Source organism: Dendropsophus ebraccatus, chromosome 5, assembly GCF_027789765.1.
Source record: "Dendropsophus ebraccatus isolate aDenEbr1 chromosome 5, aDenEbr1.pat, whole genome shotgun sequence".
In the NCBI taxonomy this organism is placed as follows: Eukaryota; Metazoa; Chordata; class Amphibia; order Anura; family Hylidae; genus Dendropsophus; species Dendropsophus ebraccatus.
Window position 1 is genome coordinate 157764078 of NC_091458.1, and position 20862 is coordinate 157784939.

Sequence of the window (20862 nt, forward strand, 5' to 3'; positions counted from 1 at the left end):
CATGCTCCAGGTTCGCTCATCTCTAGTAGGAACTAGTATTGAGCAGAACCCGACAAATTGTTAGAACCCAAACATTGGACATTTGATTCCCCGCGGCTGCAGAAGCTTGATGAAGCCCTAGCAAGCCATAGGATGTATCCATGTCCTCCTGGTCCCCAGGGACCGCATACAGCTTTTGCAGCCGTGGGAGGGGTTGGGGTTGCTGGACCCAAACGGTTTAATGGGTCGTCTGAACGCAGTCTCACAATTTTGATCTGGGTACATCAGAGCATTAATAAAGTGGAGCCAAACATTTATTTCAAGTTTTTATTTTTATTTTATTTAACATCAACATAAGATCATGATTTGAAAAAAAAAAAATTATGATAGTGTCCCTTTAAGTGAGATGCTTATCCACCAGAGGATGCCGTGTGCGTATACACTATACTGAAAAACAAGGCAAGGTAGGATACCAGACTTCTTAAAAGGTGACCACTGTCTGCTGATGTCCTGCTAAGAGGAGTATAGGCAGGACGGGGATGCGGGAGCGGGAAATTATAGGCAGGACGGGGATCTGAGACCGAGAAATTACAAGCAGGAAGGGGATGCGGGAGCGGGAAATTACAAGCAGGAAGGGGATGCGGGAGCGGGAAATTATAGGCAGGACGGGGATGTGGGAGCGGGAAATTATAGGCAGGACGGGGATCTGGGATCAGGAGACTCCACCCCGAGTAAATAGGTTTATTGATAACCCTGGTTATACATTTATTGAAAGGAAATATAAATATAGAAAAGATTCGCCAAATCACTAAGCGTTTGCAGAACCGCAGAGACGAAGCACAGTGGCACTTGGTTACATGAGAATCCAGCAAGAAAAGGGCCTTTGGTACAGCGAAAGGTGCAACGCTATGGAATAACCACCGTGCTAGAAGACACCAGTGGATAAACGTAGTCAGAGTTATAAATGGCAACAAGCGCCACATTAAAGAGGAAAGGATAGCGTGTCAGTCCTGGGATCTGTGATTAGTGGGTAAGTAGTGTTACGTCTTTACTGGCAGGATAATCCATGTGCTTAGAAACACTGACAGCAGGAGTCCCCATACACCAAGGGTAGGGAATCCTGGCTCTCCAGCTGTTGCAAAACTACAACTCCCATCACGCCTGGACTGCCAAAGCTTTAGCTTTGGCTGTCCAGGCATGATGGGAGTTGTAGTTGTGCAACAGCTGGACAGCCATGGTTCCCTACCCCTGCCATCCACCATACGCAGTTCATCAGTGCAGAAATAACACAACCAGGCCATCTAATACCCTACCAGCTTAGCAAAAAGGACAGGCATTGCAAGCCATACCAGGCTACCCCCACAGAAAATTTTACCATATTGGTTAAATTTTACATCAAAAGCTTTTTTTTTTTATGTGAGATGAGGAATAGCAGGAGTGCTGCCAAGCTGCTTCCTCCTCTGCTTTAGCTGATTTTTGTCTGACAAACTGGTTACTGGGGATATACGGTCAGACACAACGTGATGGTGGCCGGCGGCATGTCTATTTCATATGAATCAGGAGCTCAGCCATTGTGCACTGCTAATCATATAATTAAAAGGGTACTCTTTTTCTCTTTCAAATCAACTCAAAAAGTTATATGAATATGTCATTTACTTCTATTCAAAAATCTAATCTTCCAGTAACTATCAGCTGCTGTATGTCCTGCAGGAAGTGGTGGGTTGTCTCCAGTCTGACAAATTGCTCTCTGCTGCCACCTCTGTCCATGTCAGGAACTGTCCAGAGCAGGAAAGGTTAATTATGGGGATTTGCTGCTGCTCTGGACAGTTCCTGACATGGACAGAGGTGGCAGCAGAGAGCACTTTGTCAGACTGGAGAGAATACACCACTTCCTGCAGGACATACAGCAGCTGGTAAGTGCTGGAAGACTGGAGATTTTAAAATCGTAAATAGTCTATACAACTTTCTGACACCAGTTGATTTGAGGTAAATAAAAATTTTGAGTACCCCTTTAAAGAAGGGGGCGAAGAAATCTTGACAGAACTTCCACCACCCTAAACTAAGCATCTCCATGTAGCGGAATAATCAGCGCGGTTATTAGCAGCTCTCACTATATTATACATTATGGGGGAGATTTATCAAAGGGTGTAAAATTTAGACTGGTGCAAACTACCCACAGCAACCAATCACAGCTCAGCTTTAGGCAGTGCTGAAAAGAAAGCTGAGCTGTGATTGGTTGCTGTGGGCAGTTTGCACCAGTCTAAATTTTACACCCTTTGATAAATCTCCCTCTATGTGATCAAAAAGAGCAACGTCCCATAGTGTAAATAACAAAAACAGTCCTCAATATACTTTAATAGTCACAACCAATATGGCACCCTTAGCTTACTGTGCAGTTTATTTCACAACAAACCTTAAAATGGAATAAAAAAAAAACAAAAAAAAAAAAAACACACAACCCATGTATAGGCACCAGCCCAAAAGAGGCATTTGGAATTAAGCTGAAAAAAACTGCAAGTTTAAAGAGAAAGAATCTATGTATAGAGGTGAGCATGTGACTAAGTAATACAGTGAAAAACTACTGAAAGATTCCCAGCTATTATGTCCAATCGCCTCCAAGAAGGAAATGTGCCGCTTGCCAGTTTATCCGCATTTTGTCAGCAGGTCCTTGTCCTGTGGTATTTGCAACCATTGCGGTAGGACGCCCCTCCTCAGGGTAAGAGGAATCACTCCATGCCAGTCCAGTTCTCAGTCAGAGAGCGCCCCCTTCTGGAATGTTTTCCACTCGTCAGGTTACGTTCTGTGAACGACCCCGAGTAGACTATGTTGTGATTCCCAAGTTTGTTATAAATGGTAAAACATTGGCAATAAAGTTCAGTATTTAAAAAAAAAAAAAAAGAAGGAATAATGAACCCGGTTAGATGACATGCGGCTTCTCACGTGCAGACGACGCTTTTGATATTTACCAGAAGAAAAGAAATCCAAACCAAAATGATCCATAAATCGGTTGAATCGTGACAGGAACGCAAACAGGTCACTATGATCAGACACTTAAAAGGATAGTGCACAGCAGAGCAAGGAAATCCACAAGGTCCCTTCTGTCCATAGTACCCTGTATGTGCCGCACTAGCCTGGTCACCAGTGACTCCCTCCGTGTAGTGGGCCGTGCACTTGGGCTACCGGTTGCAGAGTCCACCGTGTTTTGCTCAGACGGCGTTTGCAGGTGTGCCATTGTGAGTCACTGCGTTGAGATTTGGGCTGCTGGCTTGATGGCTGAAGGTCCTATGGGTGGACGCTCCCACTTCAAATACCTCATGGATGGCTTTCCGAAAGCAGTGGAAATTGTAGTCTATTAATCCTGCAAAGAAAGGAGACGTTTCACTTTTTTTGGTTGTAAAATCTTTGCCGCACCTGCACCTAGTCTCCGCATTCATCATTATCATCCATCAGGTTATTATTTTCTGAAAATTTTGGAGTTTTTCCCACAAATAACCACTAAATGTTATTGCCCAAAGCTGTCCACTAACTTAGGGCCAGTTCACACTGAGCAAACACAGCGCAATTCCAGCCACGCTCAGTGTCCTGCTTTGTGTGAATGGGAGAGCGCGCGCCTGTCCGCTGCCGCCGCTCAGACAACTAACATGTTCATTCTTTGAGAGGGAGCGGAGGAGAGCACGAAGGAGCGGAGGAGAGCACGCTCTCCCATTCACTCAAAGCAGGACACTGAGCGCAGCGGGAATTGTGTCGTGTTTCCTCAGTGTGAACTGGCCCTAAAAAGGAAAAAAAAAAAAAATTATATATTAATATATATATATATATATATATATATTATATATATATATATATATATATATCGCCACTTTATTAGGTACACCTGTCCAACACGTTACCACTTAATTTCTAATCAGCCAATCACATGGTGGCAACTCAGTGCATTTAGGTCAAGACAATCTCCTGCAGTTCAAACCGAGCATCAGTATGGGGAAGAAAGGTGATTTGAGGGCCTTTGAACGAGGCATGGTTGTTGGTGCCAGAAGGGCTGGTCTGAGTATTTCAGAAACTGCTGATCTACTGGGATTTTCACGCACAACCATCTCTATAGGTTTACAGAGAATGGTCCGAAAAAGAAAAAACATCCAGTGAGCAGCAGTTCTGTGGGCGGAAATGCCTTGTTGATGCCAGAGGTCAGAGGAGAATGGGAAGACTGGTTCGAGGTGATAGAAAGGCAACAGTGACTCAAATAGCCAACCGTTACAACCAAGGTAGGCAGAAGAGCATCTCTAAACGCACAGTACGGCCAACTCTGAGGCAGATGGGCTACAGCAGCAGAAGACCACACCGGGTGCCACTCCGCTCAGCTAAGAACAGGAAACTGAGGCTACAATTTGCACAAGCTCATCGAAATTGGACAGTAGAAGATTGGAAAAACGTTGCCTGGTCTGATGAGTCTCGATTTCTGCTGCGACATTCGGATGGTAGGGTCAGAATTTGGCATCAACAACATGAAAGCATGGATCCATCCTGCCTTGTATCAACGGTTCAGGCTGGTGGTGGTGGTGTCATGGTGTGGGGAATATTTTCTTGGCACTCTTTGGGCCCCTTGGTACCAATTGAGCATCGTTGTAACGCCACAGCCTACCTGAGTATTGTTGCTGACCATGTCCATCCCTTTATGACCACAATGGACCCAACATCTGATGGCTACTTTCAGCAGGATAATGCGCCATGTCATAAAGCTAGAATCATCTCAGACTGGTTTCTTGAACATGACAATGAGGTCACTGTACTCCAATGGCCTCCACAGTCACCAGATCCCAATCCAATAGAGCATCTTTGGGATGTGGTGGAACGGGAGATTGGCATCATGGATGTGCAGCCGACAAATCTGCGGCAACTGTGTGATGTCATCATGTCACTATGGACCAAAATCTCTGAGGAAGCTTCCAGCACCTTGTTGTATCTATGCCACGAAGAATTGGGGCAGTTCTGAAGGCAAAAGGGGGTCCAACCCGTTACTAGCATGGTGTACCTAATAAAGTGGCTGGTGAGTGTATATATATATATTACACACACACTCTAATAGTAACACCCCCACCACCAAATAGGAAAGTTAAAGCGACAATAAGTTACTGTCACATGAAGTGAGACAGGTCAGATTTGGGAAAAAGAAAAATATATACACCAAGCCTAAGGGCCAGTGCACAGGGAGTAAAACTGGCAGAATTCCGCGGTGGAACTCACCGCGCGGAATCCAGCCATCCTCTGTCACGCCTCCTCTCTCTGCTCAGAAGAAATAACATGTCAAGCCTTCCATGCAGAGAGAAGAGGCGTGAGCCCTTTCATAGACTGCTTTTATTGACACAGAGGATGTCAGGATTCTGCACAAAGAGTTCCGCCGTGGAATTCTGCCAGTTTTACTCCGTGTGAACTGGCCCTTAAAGGGGAACTACAGTATCAGAGAATTGTAATTGTGGTTAAACAAAATGCTCCAAGACATAACTTTCTAATATAGTGTAATCACTTCATTGATATAGGTGTTGGCACAAAAAAGATCCGTGCCAAAAAATAACACTAGGGTACTGGGCTATTAGTAAACGCACTAAAAGGCACAAAGGGCCATGAGCCCCCCAAAACCCCCCAGATCACACTGTGTAACCACTTAGGGTAAAACGTAACGTTAAGTATAGTAGATGAGGGGTGTAGTAGTAGAATCAGTAGCAGCAGTATAGTAGATGAGGGGTGTAGTAGTAGTAGTAGTAGTAGTAGTAGTAGTAACAGCAGCAATATAGGAATATATAGCAAGTAATATATATAGCAAGTTTGCTGGCCATCAGGCCTGGTCAGATAGGGGTTATTAGCCATTAACCTTTCAACAAACGTCAGGGTATGCTGTCCTCTGTGTACACGCATATCAGCCCTATTTCCAGCCATTATCTCAGGAGGAATGCCCCTCACTCCACCCATCCATAGTCCTAACATTACAGAGGTTCCTATTATTACTTATGCAAAGTTGAAAGGTTGGTGACCATTCAAAGGTTGGTCTGAAGACCTTTGGTGGTGGACAGCGGGGGAAGGGGAGGGGGGAAGCTTTCTGTCTACTACTTCTGTAATAAATAAAACTTTTTTTTTTTCTGTGCGGCCGTGCGCTTACCTTTTCTCTCGAAGCTTTCTTCCCTAAGAATACAAACAAGTGACAGAAACTTTGTGACTTCTTTTAAATAGAGAACGGTTGTGTTGTTGAGCTTGATAATCGCCATGGACTCCTTGTCGTACGCGGTCCCGTTACACTCAGCATGCAGGCTGTGCCAGAAATAAGAGAAAAGGGGTTTAAACAGGAGGAGGAGGACACGGCCATCTTAGAATACTACGTCCAGCTACCTGCGTTATATGTCCCCCTGGCAGAAAGGACAAGCAGCATTACTCACCTGTATATACAAGACACATCTATTACCACATCTATCATATCACAGCACAGCTCATAGGACTGCATGTCTACAGGAGAACTGTCGGTGGCAATATAGATCTTGCTGACCACGTCAAATAAGAACGCTTTTTCAATGCCGGAATTCTGAAAGAGGTAAGAAAATTTAGGTAAGCGTTGTATGAACAGCAGCAGCTCCCATATGAGACATCTGCATATACTGCTTTATCTGTAACACCCGTATCACATGTACAACCCACTGTGACTACAGAAATCTGCCAGCGATGGGACATTTATCAATAGAATGTACTCAACGCTTATCAATACACCGGCGCATAGTAAGGGAGAGCAAAGGAGGAAAGCATGGCCAGAGGAAACAAAGGGCGGAAAGACGAAACAAAGGACGGACAGATAAAAAAATAACCTAGGCTGAACCTTTAGGCCATATTCAAGTCAGATTTAAAAAATTTATTTTTTTTTACATGTAAGGAAATATGAATAATTAACTATCACATTTTTCATATTTTCCCATTGATGGCCACCAGGGGGAGCTCCGGCAGGTAAATACTAACCTGAAACACGGCTGCTGAAAAAAAGAGGCAGTCTCTGCTGAACTGCTGTGACATCATCACCTTCCTCCTCTTTTCACAGCAGAACAAAGAGGGGAAAGGTGATAATATGTGTACAACAAGAACAACAAGTGTGTCCCTAGCCCTTCATAATATACATCAGCTGCTGCAGAACATCATAATAAACCTCAGCTGCTGCAGAACCTCATACTACACCTCAACCTGCTGCAGAACCACAAATAGCTGGCCAGCCCTCCCTCACTTCTCACCGTCTATCCCTCACATGTACATAGTATTGTTGTTACACTCATACAGACAGGCCAGTCTCCTGGCTGCTCCCAGCACTCCACCGCTACCCTCGGACCTGCCTCTCCGTCCTCATGCAGCTCCTGGCTGATCCTCTCCTCTGAAGCTGGATCACTCACTGCTTTGGCACACATGACCACAGACCCAGGACCGTGTTTAGCACAATCCCCGACCCACCTGCCAATAGCTGCTACAGAACCCCTTACTACACCTCAGCTCCTACAGAACCCCTTACTACACCTCAGCTCCTGCAGAACCCCTTACTACACCTCAGCTCCTGCAGAACCCCTTACTACACCTCAGCTCCTGCAGAACCCCTTACTACACCTCAGCTCCTGCAGAACCCCTTACTACACCTCAGCTTCTGCAGAACCCCTTACTACACCTCAGCTCCTGCAGAACCCCTTACTACACCTCAGCTCCTGCAGAACCCCTTACTACACCTCAGCTCCTGCAGAACCCCTTACTACACCTCTCTTGATGGGCTCTCAGTTATATCCAGTTGAAGGGGTGTAGCTATGCCTGAGTTTTGCCAGTTATTTGCAGTGATGGTGCGCTCTTATTTTTCAGCAATTGTTGGCAATCTCACAAATTTGTAGAGAAACAAAGCCTCTGTTCACACCTGCACTGGGTTATCCTATGCGATCCTTACCAGCAAAAGTGATTATTTTGTAAAATAAAAATAGGTGGAACAATAGATGGATCTGCTGTGGATTCTAACAAGGAAGATTACCCCTGGTAGTGCCCTGCTCTCCCACCCAACCCTGGTACTGCCCTGCAGACAAGCAGTACAGACAGGGTTAAACAGCAAGCATTACTTCTGACCTCCTACCGAGTCCCTTCTCTGTGAGGAGCAGTGAGAACAGAAGTCTGAGGTTATCACTGCAGGAGCCGGAGATGTGATGTCCACCCAGTCCGAACAGAAAGTGTTAGTAGCAGAACATTACACTTATTGCTCCTGAATTATTGACCTCCGACCTCTGTTCTCAGTGCGGGAAGGGACCCAGTGCAGAGCTCAGAGCAGGAGATAGAAAGATATGTTGTGTGTCACTGTGCAGCACGTATGAGGGCTCACACAGAAGTCACTGTCCTGCTGGCTGCAGCGTCCTCCTCCTCCCTGCTGTCCGTCTGTCCTCCTGCCCCAGTAGTGAGGGTGCTGCCAGCGCTAATAGGAGGAGCAGTGTGTGCGGCTCTGGGCTACAGCCTCCCAGCCCCTCAGTGACGGACTTTCCCGTGACCAGCGCTCCGCAGAGCCAGGAGCAGGGAGGATGGCAGGGCTCAGCCCAACTGCTGCCCACACTCTCCAGAGTCACCTGTCCAGCAGGTCAGCTACTAGATCGGGTACTGGCCGCTGCAGTAGTCAGTGCCTGGCTTCTAAAAAAAAAAATGGCACCTACACCCTCCCATAGTGGAATTAGGCTGTGAACTGGACATGCGCATTGTAAGGGCATTGTAAGTGAACCAGACGGACTCCATTGGTTCACTTCAATGCTCTGGGGGTGCCGTACAGCATCTGTGTAAGTGTCGTGAAATTATGTTATACACAGATGCTATTGAACATGGCCGCCCCCTGTGCAGGCATCACACTGTATTAAAATAGTGATGTCACATGTAAAAATAAAAATAAAGTTATGTAAAAAACTTATTTTGCAAAGTTACATTTTATAATAAAATAAAAAAAAGGTGACACCTTCCCGTTAAGTGGATCCATGTTACTGCCAACTGCAAACCCATCACAAGGCCAGCCAGAGAAATACATGTGGGATTTCACAAGGACCTTCACATAAATCCAGAAATTTAACAATATACAGGTTACAACAGTCTGTTATTTGAATAGCTGTACACACTAGTGACGGGTCATTTAAGTTCACACAGGAGGTCGTCTTATGATTTTTGGCTATTTTGTAAGAGATCCGGAGATGCTGATGTCTCCAAATTATGCAAAAATCAGCAAAAATCAAAAAAAAAATTAAAAATTACACAAAGTAGTACAAAGTGCATAAAGTTCAGCCATGGCAGTTTGCCATCTATGCCTGTTTCTGAGACCATCAAAGTTTTTCCACTGCGACATTGTATATTCACCATCACTACAGAACAAATGACAAGAAATCTATGTTGAGTCCATCCGAACCTGGACATCACGACACTTCACTACCAGTGGCTGAAGTTGAACGCCATAGACTGTATCAATGGTTTCCCAGACTCCTTAGGACGGCATCCAAGTTCTCCAGCCACCGGTATTCAAATGCTGAATGATCGGACTTGAGCTGCGCTCATCTCTAATAATTATAGGTCTTAGTGCCCCATGTTCAATAGGGACATATCAGCAGGTTAGGTCCGTCTTACCTGCTGATAGTTCCCCTTAAATAGCCCTTTAACACCCAAACTGTGTCTTGTACGTCCTCAAATTTCCATAAAGAACAAACTATCAGATAAAACATACTCACAGATATAAAAATGTTGAGTAAATTTTCGAGCGTCGGCAACTGTGGAATAAGTTTCTGCACAACTTTACTGAAAGCTTCAAATATCGAGTGGTCGTAAATGCTTGTCAGGTAGAAGCTGCAAGAAAAAGGAAACCTTGGTTTATGGTCTGAGGCCCAGTCATGTATGTATGTATGTATGTATGTATGTATGTATGTATGTATGTATGTATGAATGAATGACACACCGGGAGCTGCCAGCAGTGCGACACCAGCAGAATACGAATGGAATGAGAGATTGCGTGAGGCAGATTTATTTACAAATGTGACAATTTTCACCAATGAACTGTCATACAGCGACTGCACATATAGGGGGCAGTCACATGCTCCCTAAATCACTGATGAATCGGCATCAGGAACTCCCGGCATCATGTATCATTGTGACACCAGGAGCTCCGAACCTGCTCAGATCTTCCTTCTACTGTACTGACACATCCGCAGTAGCGGGAAGATTTGAACAAATTTACAAAGGGAGAAGCCAAGTGGTTAAGGAAATAGTTGAGGGCCATGCTTGGGTGTTGGCAGCTTCCTTTAGAAGATCATTTGACGCACTGTCCTCAGCGGGGAGGTTTGCGGGCATACTGGGCAGGGATGCAGGCAATACATATATGACTGGGAAGTGCATTAGCACTGTTTGTTAAAGTAAGAGCGATCTTCCAGGCGATTGGTCCAGCTCATTACAGGAGACATTCAATACATTCTGCCACTCACCTTAAATGCAGCTTTTCCAGTCCAACGTCCGCCAGGTCATCATTGGCTCTCTGATGAATATCCCGCTGGGTTTCAATCTTGTGGTCATCAGACAGGCCATCTACTTTGTGAATGAAAACTTCAAAGTTCATGTCAGGATTTGCTTTATAGGCTTTAGTGACCGTGACGTGAAGTCTTGCTAGGGCTTCCATGTAGTCATCCTGCCAAGAAGTAGTAGTGATACAAAAAGATCAGTCCAGAAAGTATAGGAAGCCAGCTGACAGGGAAGAATATATGCGTGACCCATGGCTGCCCTGAGGTGGCGGCTTTAAACAAGTCACTAGCAATTTCCTTTTCTAAATTCACATCTGCATTGTGGTAAATGCAGGGGGCACAGCTGCTGTAATCCCTATGGTGTACATGCAGATCACTGGGTGGGAATAACCTCTCAGTTGGTGATGGGTTTGTATGTGACCAAACAGCTTTAGGCTGGGTTCACACTACGTATATTTCAGTCAGTATTGTGGTCCTCATATTCCAACCAAAACTAGGAGTGGATTAAAAACACAGAAAGGATCTGTTCACACAATGGTGAAATTGAGTGGATGGACGCCATATAACAGTAAATAACGGCCATTATTTCAATATAACAGCCGTTGTTTTAAAATAACAGCAAATATTTGCCATTAAATGGCGGCCATCCACTCAATTTCAACATTGTGTGAACAGAGCCTTTCTGTGTTTTTAATCCACTCCTGGTTTTGGTTGCAATATGAGGACCACAATACTGACTGAAATATACGTAGTGTGAACCCAGCCTTAAAGGGGCACTCCGGAGAAACTAATTTTCAAATCAACTAGTGTCAAAGTTACACAGATTTGTAAATTACTTCTATTAAGAAAAAATCTCCAGTCTTTCAGTACTTATCAGCTGCTGTATGTCCTGCAGGAAGTGGTGTATTCTCTCCAGTCTGACACAGTGCTCTCTGCTGCCACCTCTGTCCATGTCAGGAACTGTCCAGAGCAGCAGCAAATCCCCATAGAAAACCTCTCCTGCTCTGGACAGTTCCTGACATGGACAGAAGTGGCAGCAGAGAGCACTGTGTCAGACTGGAGAGAATACACCACTTCCTGCAGGACATACAGCAGCAGATAAGTACTGGAAGTAATTTAAAAATCTCCAACTGGCCGTTGTTATCAGATATTAGTGCCCATCCAGACACTCACCTGAGCATCGATGACATAAATCAACGCTCCCGTCCCTCTGAATATCATTTCGTAGTCAAATGTTGGGTCAAAGAAATCCACTTGTCCTGGAAAATCCCAGATTTGGAAGTTGACGAATGAACTATTGGAGATGTCATCCTTGTAGATCTTGTTGGTGCTTTCCAAAAACAAAGTTTCATTAGGAGACATTTTGTGGAACACGACCTATAGAGGGGGGAAAGAAAAACAGATATCAACGTTCTGAAAGGGTTGGGTGTCACGATGAAAACGAGGTCTATACTGATGCATGATGTTAAATTAAACATATTTCCGATGCACGTGCATTTCTTACAATGTACTTGAGAGACCCATGTGCTGCATTGTATGATAACCTGTTACCCTTAGTTACGACCCCCAGACATCCACTAGGTTAGGTCGCACATGCTCAGTTCAATCCCAGTCACATGATTTGTCCCATTAGTACTGACAGTTGGTTTTCACTTCACAGGCAGCAAGAGGGATTGTGGGAAAGTGTCCGCACTGGTCACACGTCCGTGAAAAGTGTCCGCATTTGCAAATCCACAATTATTGGCAAAGACAGATTTCATTGCTTTCAATAGGACTATTCACATGTCCGTAGTGTTTTTCCCCACACTTGTGTTCAAAAAAAAAAAAAGGTTGTAGAGACCGCAATTGCAGCACATTTACAGCCTCCACGATCCGCAAAAAACGCAGATCACAACGCAGCTAGTTCAAAACACAGTACAGGTATCAGAAAAACATGGATGCCAGGGAGGTGCACTATGGATGGTTTTTTGCCAGATTTTCAGATACCAAAATAAAGACACAAATTTCAGTCAGCAAAAACATTCTTAAGTGTGAATGAGGCCTAAACCAGGGAGTGAATAGGTCCATGGGGAAGGAAACTGGTACAGTAAGTTACTTTACTAAAAACAGCACACCAGTATATTTTTGCTGACTGAAATTTGTGTCTGTATTTTGGTATCTGATAAGATAAGTCACATACCAAGTGCCATGTATGAAGAGATGGGTAATACAGTCTACAAAGGAAAGCCTAAGTGCAAAGCTGGGACCTGCACCTATCTCCAGATCAGGCGATTCACGACCCTCCTCCGACCTGACTGTACAAACCATGTAACCCCACAGGCGTCGCCATTTACATAACTTAATGAGAGTTTGTTCAAACAGTGTAGGTCGCAGTGGCCGATGCACAGCGCTCTCCTAGGCTGGACGAGCGACCACTGGGTCTCAATGCGGTGCACTGATTAAAGTCGATTCACAAAAAGCAGAAATGACGGCCGCCAACTACATTGGAAACATCAAGAATGGCGCTATGCATCAGCCACTGTTCTCTTGCTGGTGGTGGCGTTACAGCAGGTGTGTCTACATATATCACTGTAGCGTGAATGTTTTACATGTTCCATAAGTTTCACCTGTAAGCCAAATATCCCTAACTTTCTGTGAGTAGTGTATATGAGGAATCACACAGGCTATTTAATGGAGGGGCGGTGGTCTAAAACGACAGGACCCATTTACAATTATTTTCTTTATGAAAGATGGGTTAACAGTCAGAAGCAATTTTCCAAGAAACCTTCATGTGGGAACTTTTTGGGACAACTAGAGGCGCCTGCTGACATCTTCCTTTTTTTTTGTTATCCCAGATTGGGGGGGGGGGGGGGGGGGGGAAATAACCCCAACAAGGCTAATGGACTGGTCGCTCAGCCAATCAGTGACTGGATTGACGACTGTGAATTACTTGGGTCATGACGTCAGCTGAGATGATGATCCTGTAGGCCGGTGGAGGTTCTGGAATGGTGATCTGGTGCTGGATGGGGACGCGTGAGTAGTGGTGTTTATTATGTTCCCCCCTGTCTTTTTCAAAAATAATTGCAGCCCCGAACTTCTCCTTTAACCCTTGGGCAGATTGCACTCAGCCCAGAGAGGAAGGGGTTAAGTGAGATGCACCACTGGACATTTCTGGGTATCATCCACAAATGGTGACGGGGTGATCAGGGGCTCTGTGCACAGACATCCCCCCTCCCCAGGCGGCCAGGGCACTCGGACACGCCGGCATCAGGGGAAAGTACCTCCCTGTGGTGCACGGAGCTTCGGATCACCCAGGAACTGCCTGGCAGGAGCCCCCTCTCTGGCTGCACCCACCCGTTCACGCTAAAGGGAACCGCCGCTCCTGGTGCCAAACACCTTCAATAACCGTCCAGGGAATAGTTCAGCCGACAGTTATCAGCCGGATTTTGTTCGGATACCGAGCCATGTTCAAATGCTGAACCAATGATCAGGACAGACTCTAGGAAGCAGCGGCAGCATGAAAGGACGTTATAGGACCAGTTTGCCCCCAAAGTCACGTAAATATAGTGTCCCAAGTCTTGTCCTGCATATCGGTCCAGTTCCATCTTCTCATTCAGTTCTCCGTCTCTACCGTTCATTCATTGATTTATAGCTGGTAGCAATCTCTGTGAATGTGTGTATAGGGCAGAAGTTACCTAGCAGGGCAGTCATTGAGCCATCATCTATAGTATCCAGCTCCTACAGCTGCAGGGTTGTCGTCAATCATTCTTCACTTCTCTCTTTTATTGGATGGTAGAAGCTGTGATATGAGCACATCATGTGAACACAAGGAGACCCATAAAGTCTTATGACCAGTGTAGTAGTAATGTTTACAAGGCGCTGTACAGCTAGTAAACAGATGAGCGAACTCGAGCGCGCGGCATCGATTACTGGTGGCTGAGGAAGTTGGATGCAGCCTCAGAGAGTCTTGGAAAACCTCGATACGGCCCCTATGTATTGCCTGTCTATCAGGTCAAACTGGTGGTGCAGGCTCGCCCACTGGGCTCTTGGCTTATGAGTAGATTAGAAAAATAGACACAGTGGTTGAGTAAACGACAGTCTACCTTTAAGCGCCTGGATTGTGGCAGTGATTGTGGGTTGGAGTGGAATATCTGCATAAAGCAGTCTGTGAGGTTTTGGACAGGTTTACCGTGGGAAGAGACATGGCAGCTTTCTGAACATTCAAAGTATTATTTCTTATATGTAGAATTGTACTGATTGAAGTAGCAAGTGGGAAGAACAAGTAATTTAATCTGTGCTCCTTAAAGGGGTACGCCAGCAAAGAAAATAAAAAAAAAAAAAACAGCTGCTGTGTGTCTTGCAGAAAGTGGTGTGTTCCTTCCAGTCTGACACAGCGCTCTCTGTGCATCCCTTGCTGCGCTCGTACCCCCTATGTCTGCTCTCGCCATGGGACTGAGGGCACTGTAAAGGAATCAAAAATGGTTAAGATTAAACAGACATGTGGCCACCATTGCACTCAACGTCACTATAACACGCACAGTACAGCTCTGTGCAGAACTCTTATCACAACTGTGAGAGCAGAGAGAACGTGTGCGAGTGATGTGGAGAGCAATGGTGGCCACATGTCTCTTTACCAGTGCTCGGTCCTGGGTGCATACAGGCTGAGGCAGGGAGGAAGGAGGTGCCATCCTGCTCTTAAAAGAACGTCCACACCAGTGAGGAAGGTGCCATCCCAGAGTTAGTGCTACTGCCCCAAATTAGGGTCTACGTCACGATCCAAAATGGCACCGATGAACGGGCCGGGTAGTGGCGAAACACAGAACTTCCAGCAGGCAAAGTGCGGACTAAAAAAAGCTGTAAGTCCACCGTATATGTTATTACTCCATATGGCAGGGCGTGTAGACCAGGTGAGACCACTGTAGTCGGAGGGGCCCCCCTGAGGTGAGACCACTGTAGTCGGGCGGGCCCCCCTGAGGTGAGACCGCTGTAGTCGGGCGGGCCCCCCTGAGGTGAGACCGCTGTAGTCGGGCGGGCCCCCCTGAGGTGAGACCACTGTAGTCGGGCGGGCCCCCCTGAGGTGAGACCGCTGTAGTCGGGCGGGCCCCCCTGAGGTGAGACCACTGTAGTCGGGCGGGCCCCCCTGAGGTGAGACCGCTGTAGTCGGGCGGGCCCCCCTGAGGTGAGACCACTGTAGTCGGGCGGGCCCCCCTGAGGTGAGACCACTGTAGTCGGGCCCCCAGGTGAGACCACTGTAGTCGGAGGGGCCCCCCTGAGGTGAGACCACTGTAGTCGGGCGGGCCCCCCTGAGGTGAGACCACTGTAGTCGGGCGGGCCCCCCTGAGGTGAGACCACTGTAGTCGGGCGGGCCCCCCTGAGGTGAGACCACTGTAGTCGGAGGGGCCCCCCTGAGGTGAGACCACTGTAGTCGGGCGGGCCCCCCTGAGGTGAGACCACTGTAGTCGGAGGGGCCCCCCTGAGGTGAGACCACTGTAGTCGGAGGGGCCCCCCTGAGGTGAGACCACTGTAGTCGGGCGGGCCCCCCTGAGGTGAGACCACTGTAGTCGGAGGGGCCCCCCTGAGGTGAGACCGGTGTAGTCGGAGGGGCCCCCCTGAGGTGAGAGCGGTGTAGTCGGAGGGGCCCCCCTGAGGTGAGACCGGTGTAGTCGGAGGGGCCCCCCCAGGTGAGACCACTGTAGTCGGAGGGGCCCCCCCAGGTGAGACCACTGTAGTCGGGCGGGCCCCCCTGAGCTCCCCCTACGCTCCGGCTGCTCTCGCGAGCTCTCACCTTCTGGATGGAGGACTTCCCGCTGCGCCTCATGCCCATCAGCAGGATCCGGGGCTTACTGTCTGACGCCGTCGAAGTCTCGTCCATTTCTGACTCATCAGCCCCATAGCCGAAGTCCTTGGGGAAGGAGTCGGCGACCCCGTAGCTGCTGGACAGCGGCTCCTCCACAGAGTACTGGATAGACATGTTACAGTAGTTATAGCCGCCGCTGCTCAGTTCCGGTCACCATAATCCAGCCAGCGCTATCACGTGACACACCGGACCCCGTAGCCCGGTCCCAGCTGGCTCCTCGTATCGGCGGCTGATATGATTTCCCCTCAGGAGCCGAGTCCCGGGATTGTTATTACTGTACCGGGAAATTATTACACTGCTCGCTTTTTTTCCTTTTCCTAGAGCCACCAAACCCTCTGTCCAGGACACGCCCACTTCCCTGCGTAGCGCCTCCTGATTGGTCAGTGGCTCAGGCACCCCGGCTCTCTCATTGGTCGGCGAGTCTAGTCATTCAGCAAAGCTTCTCAGCAGCAGGCTAGGCTGCGCCAGGATCATGTGGCTGGCAGTCACCTGACCGAGCGCGCAGGGGAGGAGAGGGGGGTGAGGGTGTCACACGTGACCTTTAACCCCACATTTCTTTCTCAGCAAAGTCGGCTGAAGTATAAGTGCAGACTCAGCGATAGTTATTGTACTGAGAATGGAGGGACCGGAGAGTAACTTTATATATGGTATAGTGAGGAAAAACAACGGGACAGTAACTATTACACTATACTGTATCCTGCTCTCCTGTAACGGAGCTATAGAGCCCTATAATCCCAGGAATGTCACCGATCAGGCCCCTCCCCCCGGGGCTATAGGCGCCCAGCAACCATCTCCCTGCATACTCACCCCTCCCCCTCCCTTCATACATTATATACCGGTTATATCATTATATACTGGTTACATCCAGGGCTCCTATTATATACTGGTTATATCCAGGGCTCCTATCATTATATACTGGTTACATCCAGGGCTCCTATCATTATATACTGGTTATATCATTATATACTGGTTATATCCAGGGCTCCTATCATTATATACTGGTTACATCCAGGGCTCCTATCATTATATACTGGTTATATCATTCTATACTGGTTATATCATTATATACTGGTTATATCATTCTATACTGGTTATATCATTATATACTGGTTACATCCAGGGCTCCTATTATATACCGGTTATATCCAGGGCTCCTATCATTATATACTGGTTATATCATTATATACTGGTTATACACCGGTTATATCATTATACACTGGTTATATTATTATATACTGGTTATATCATTATATACCGGTTATATCCAGGGCTCCTATCATTATATACTGGTTATATCATTATATACTGGTTATATCCAGGGCTCCTATCATTATATACCGGTTATATCATTATACACTGGTTATATTATTATATACTGGTTATATCCAGGGCTCCTATCATTATATACTGGTTATATCCAGGGCTCCTAATATATACTGGTTATATCCAGGGCTCCTATCATTATATACTGGTTATATACTGGTTATATCATTATACACTGGTTATATTATTATATACTGGTTATATCCAGGGCTCCTATCATTATATACTGGTTATATCATTATATACTGGTTATACACCGGTTATATCATTATACACTGGTTATATTATTATATACTGGTTATATCATTATATACTGGTTACATCCAGGGCTCCTATCATTATATACTGGTTACATCCAGGGCTCCTATCATTATATACTGGTTATATCATTATATACTGGTTATATCCAGGGCTCCTATCATTATATACCGGTTATATCCAGGGCTCCTATCATTATATACCGGTTATATCATTATATACTGGTTATATCATTATACACTGGTTATATTATTATATACTGGTTACATCCAGGGCTCCTATCATTATATACCGGTTACATCCAGGGCTCCTATCATTATATACTGGTTACATCCAGGGCTCCTATTATGTACTGGTTATATCCAGGGCTCCTATCATTATATACTGGTTACATCCAGGGCTCCTATTATATACTGGTTACATCCAGGGCTCCTATCATTATATACTGGTTACATCCAGGGCTCCTATCATTATATACTGGTTACATCCAGGGCTCCTATCATTATATACTGGTTACATCCAGGGCTCCTATTATATACTGGTTACATCCAGGGCTCCTATCATTATATACTGGTTACATCCAGGGCTCCTATTATATACTGGTTATATCCAGGGCTCCTATCATTATATACTGGTTACATCCAGGGCTCCTATTATATACTGGTTACATCCAGGGCTCCTATTATATACTGGTTACATCCAGGGCTCCTATCATATACGATTATATTATATACGATTACCGTGCAAGATCAGAAATGTGATAACTTAATAGGGTGGGCAATTCTGTAGGCAGCGATAGCAAATATGTTTATTTATTTTTTTATTTATAAAATGTGATTTAAACTTTTATTATGGAATGGGATTTTTATTTCCTATTAATGACTTACTGTAACTTTTTTATTACACTGTAGCTATTATAACTACAGATATCTCATAGAGATGAATGCAGTACATATATACTGCATTGATTCATGAGATCAGCGCTTGATTACTATGTGTTGCTGGAGCGTGACGAAATGAGATCAGGCCTCATTGAGACGCTATGTTCAGAAGACTAGGGGATATCTGCTTTAGGGTACAAACACACACACCGTATACGCAGCAGATCTGCAGCAGATTTGATGCTGTGTTCAGTTATTTAGATCTAATCTGCGTATCGCAGCAGAAAATACATTGTGGATGCGGTATGTGTGTTTGTACCCTTAAAGGAGAAGTCCAGCAAAAATTTTTTATTGAAGTATTATATTGTCCCCTAAAAGTTATACAAATCACCAATATACACTCATTACGGGAAATGCTTATAAAGAGCTTTTTTCCCTGCACTTACTACTGCATCAAGGCTTCACTTCCTGGATAACATGGTGATGTCACTTCCTGGATAACATGGTGATGTCACTTCCTGGATAAACATAGTGATGTTACTTCCTGGATAACATAGTGATGTCACTTCCTGGATAAACATAGTGATGTCACTTCCTGGATAACATGGTGATGTCACTTCCTGGATAACATGGTGATGTCACGACCCGATTCCCAGAGCTGATGTCAGAGGTGACCCTGAGGGACACAGGGCACTGGAGGGACACTGAGCATCCCTCTGCCATCATCCTTTCCAGCAGCCACAGCCCGCACAGCTCTGGGAGTCAGGTCGTGACATCACCATGTTATCCAGGAAGTGACATCCCCATCTTATCCAGGAAGTGAAACCTTGACGCAGTAGTAACTGCAGGGAAAAAAAGCACTTTATAAGCATTTCCTGTAATAAGTGTATATTGGTAATTTGTATAACTTTTGGGGGACAGTACAATACTTTAATAAAAATTTTCACCGGACTTCTCCTTTAATGCCTGTGCACTGATAACAACTGACCTCTGCACGGAGCGCTCACATTTTCCTACTTGATTGCACAGCTGGAGAACAGAGGTCAGAGGTAATCTCTTTGTCTTCTGCTTGTTAACCCTTTTTTTGTGTTGCAGCATGTAAGTAAACATTGGGTCACTTACACACTGCAGTACATAAGGGGTTAAGCAGAAGGACACATGCTCTTACCTTCTCCCCTGTGCCCCCCTCCTGCACGGGCCCCATAGCAACTGCCTACCTTGCCTCTATGGTAGCTACACCACTGCATATAACTAATATGTTGTAGCATCCTGCTCTATAGGACCCTGTAGAGGTATTGTTCTCTATAATCTTAAGGAAAGCACCTCCGTAGACATGAAGACCTTAGCACAGTCCACTTCCCCTAAGAAGGTAATATCACTATATTACAAATGCCATGAATGACCTTATGCACTACTATGCAGAGACACTGATTTGGTCATGCAGATTATCTGTGTAACTTGCTGTTGCACAACTATTCACAGTGGCAATTTGGCTGTTGAAAAAGAAAAAAAGTTGCAAGCTGGTCAGAGTCACATGGAACGTTCATGGAGTACAGTACTGGTAGGTCACATGCGGCTGACAAAGTGGAAATCTCATCCCCATCATACTGACAATCAATAGATGCAATGTCGCAATGCACCGCTGTGCCAAAGTCAGTGTGTAGTTTTAGCCTTATACCATTAGGATAGGTTCACACTGTTTTTGGAATCAGCTGTTTTTAGTGTGAATCTGTACTATAGTCCATGCACACAGATTGAAAACCCAGATTTGGGGGGGGGGGGGGGGGGGTACATGACTAATTGGATACAAAACCAACACTGATTCCTTAAAGGGGTATTTCCCCCCCCCCCCCCAATTTATTATGCATTAACACATTGCCCACCCGTAGCTTTCCATCTTTCCAATATAAAGTTGTTAAGGATTCTGCACAGTTTTTCTGTTACCTAGAAGCATTCACCTCCACCGTTTGCTGAGAATCATCAGATCTCAGTGCACTCCGACACGCTCCCTGCTCCTGGCCCCCACCCTCCGAGACGGCATCACGTGTCCTCAGTCTCTACA

The 20862-nt window shown here is 45.8% G+C and overlaps 1 protein-coding gene across 1 annotated transcript; it reads right to left on the reverse strand.

The window, feature by feature from the left end:
* Window positions 1-1854: 1854 nt before the first annotated feature.
* RRAGC (Ras related GTP binding C) lies at window positions 1855-16701 on the reverse strand. The gene is made up of 7 exons (XM_069972686.1): window positions 16267-16701; window positions 11676-11879; window positions 10470-10669; window positions 9723-9837; window positions 6405-6547; window positions 6131-6279; window positions 1855-3337 (listed from the first exon to the last, which is right to left on the reverse strand). The coding sequence occupies exons 1-7, from the start codon at window positions 16450-16452 to the stop codon at window positions 3186-3188; spliced, it is 1149 nt and encodes a 382-aa protein (XP_069828787.1). The 5' UTR covers window positions 16453-16701; the 3' UTR covers window positions 1855-3185.
* Window positions 16702-20862: the final 4161 nt, after the last annotated feature.

Excerpts from the sequence above, each read along its gene's own strand:
- RRAGC (XM_069972686.1), bottom strand. The coding sequence starts at position 16,452 with ATGTCTATCCAGTACTCTGTGGAGGAGCCGCTGTCCAGCAGCTACGGG. Across the intron at positions 10,670-11,675 it reads TTTATGTCATCGATGCTCAG|GATGACTACATGGAAGCCCT; the intron begins GTGAGTGTCTGG and ends ACTTCTTGGCAG. Across the intron at positions 3,338-6,130 it reads AGAAAGCTTCGAGAGAAAAG|GATTAATAGACTACAATTTC; the intron begins GTAAGCGCACGG and ends CTTTCTTTGCAG.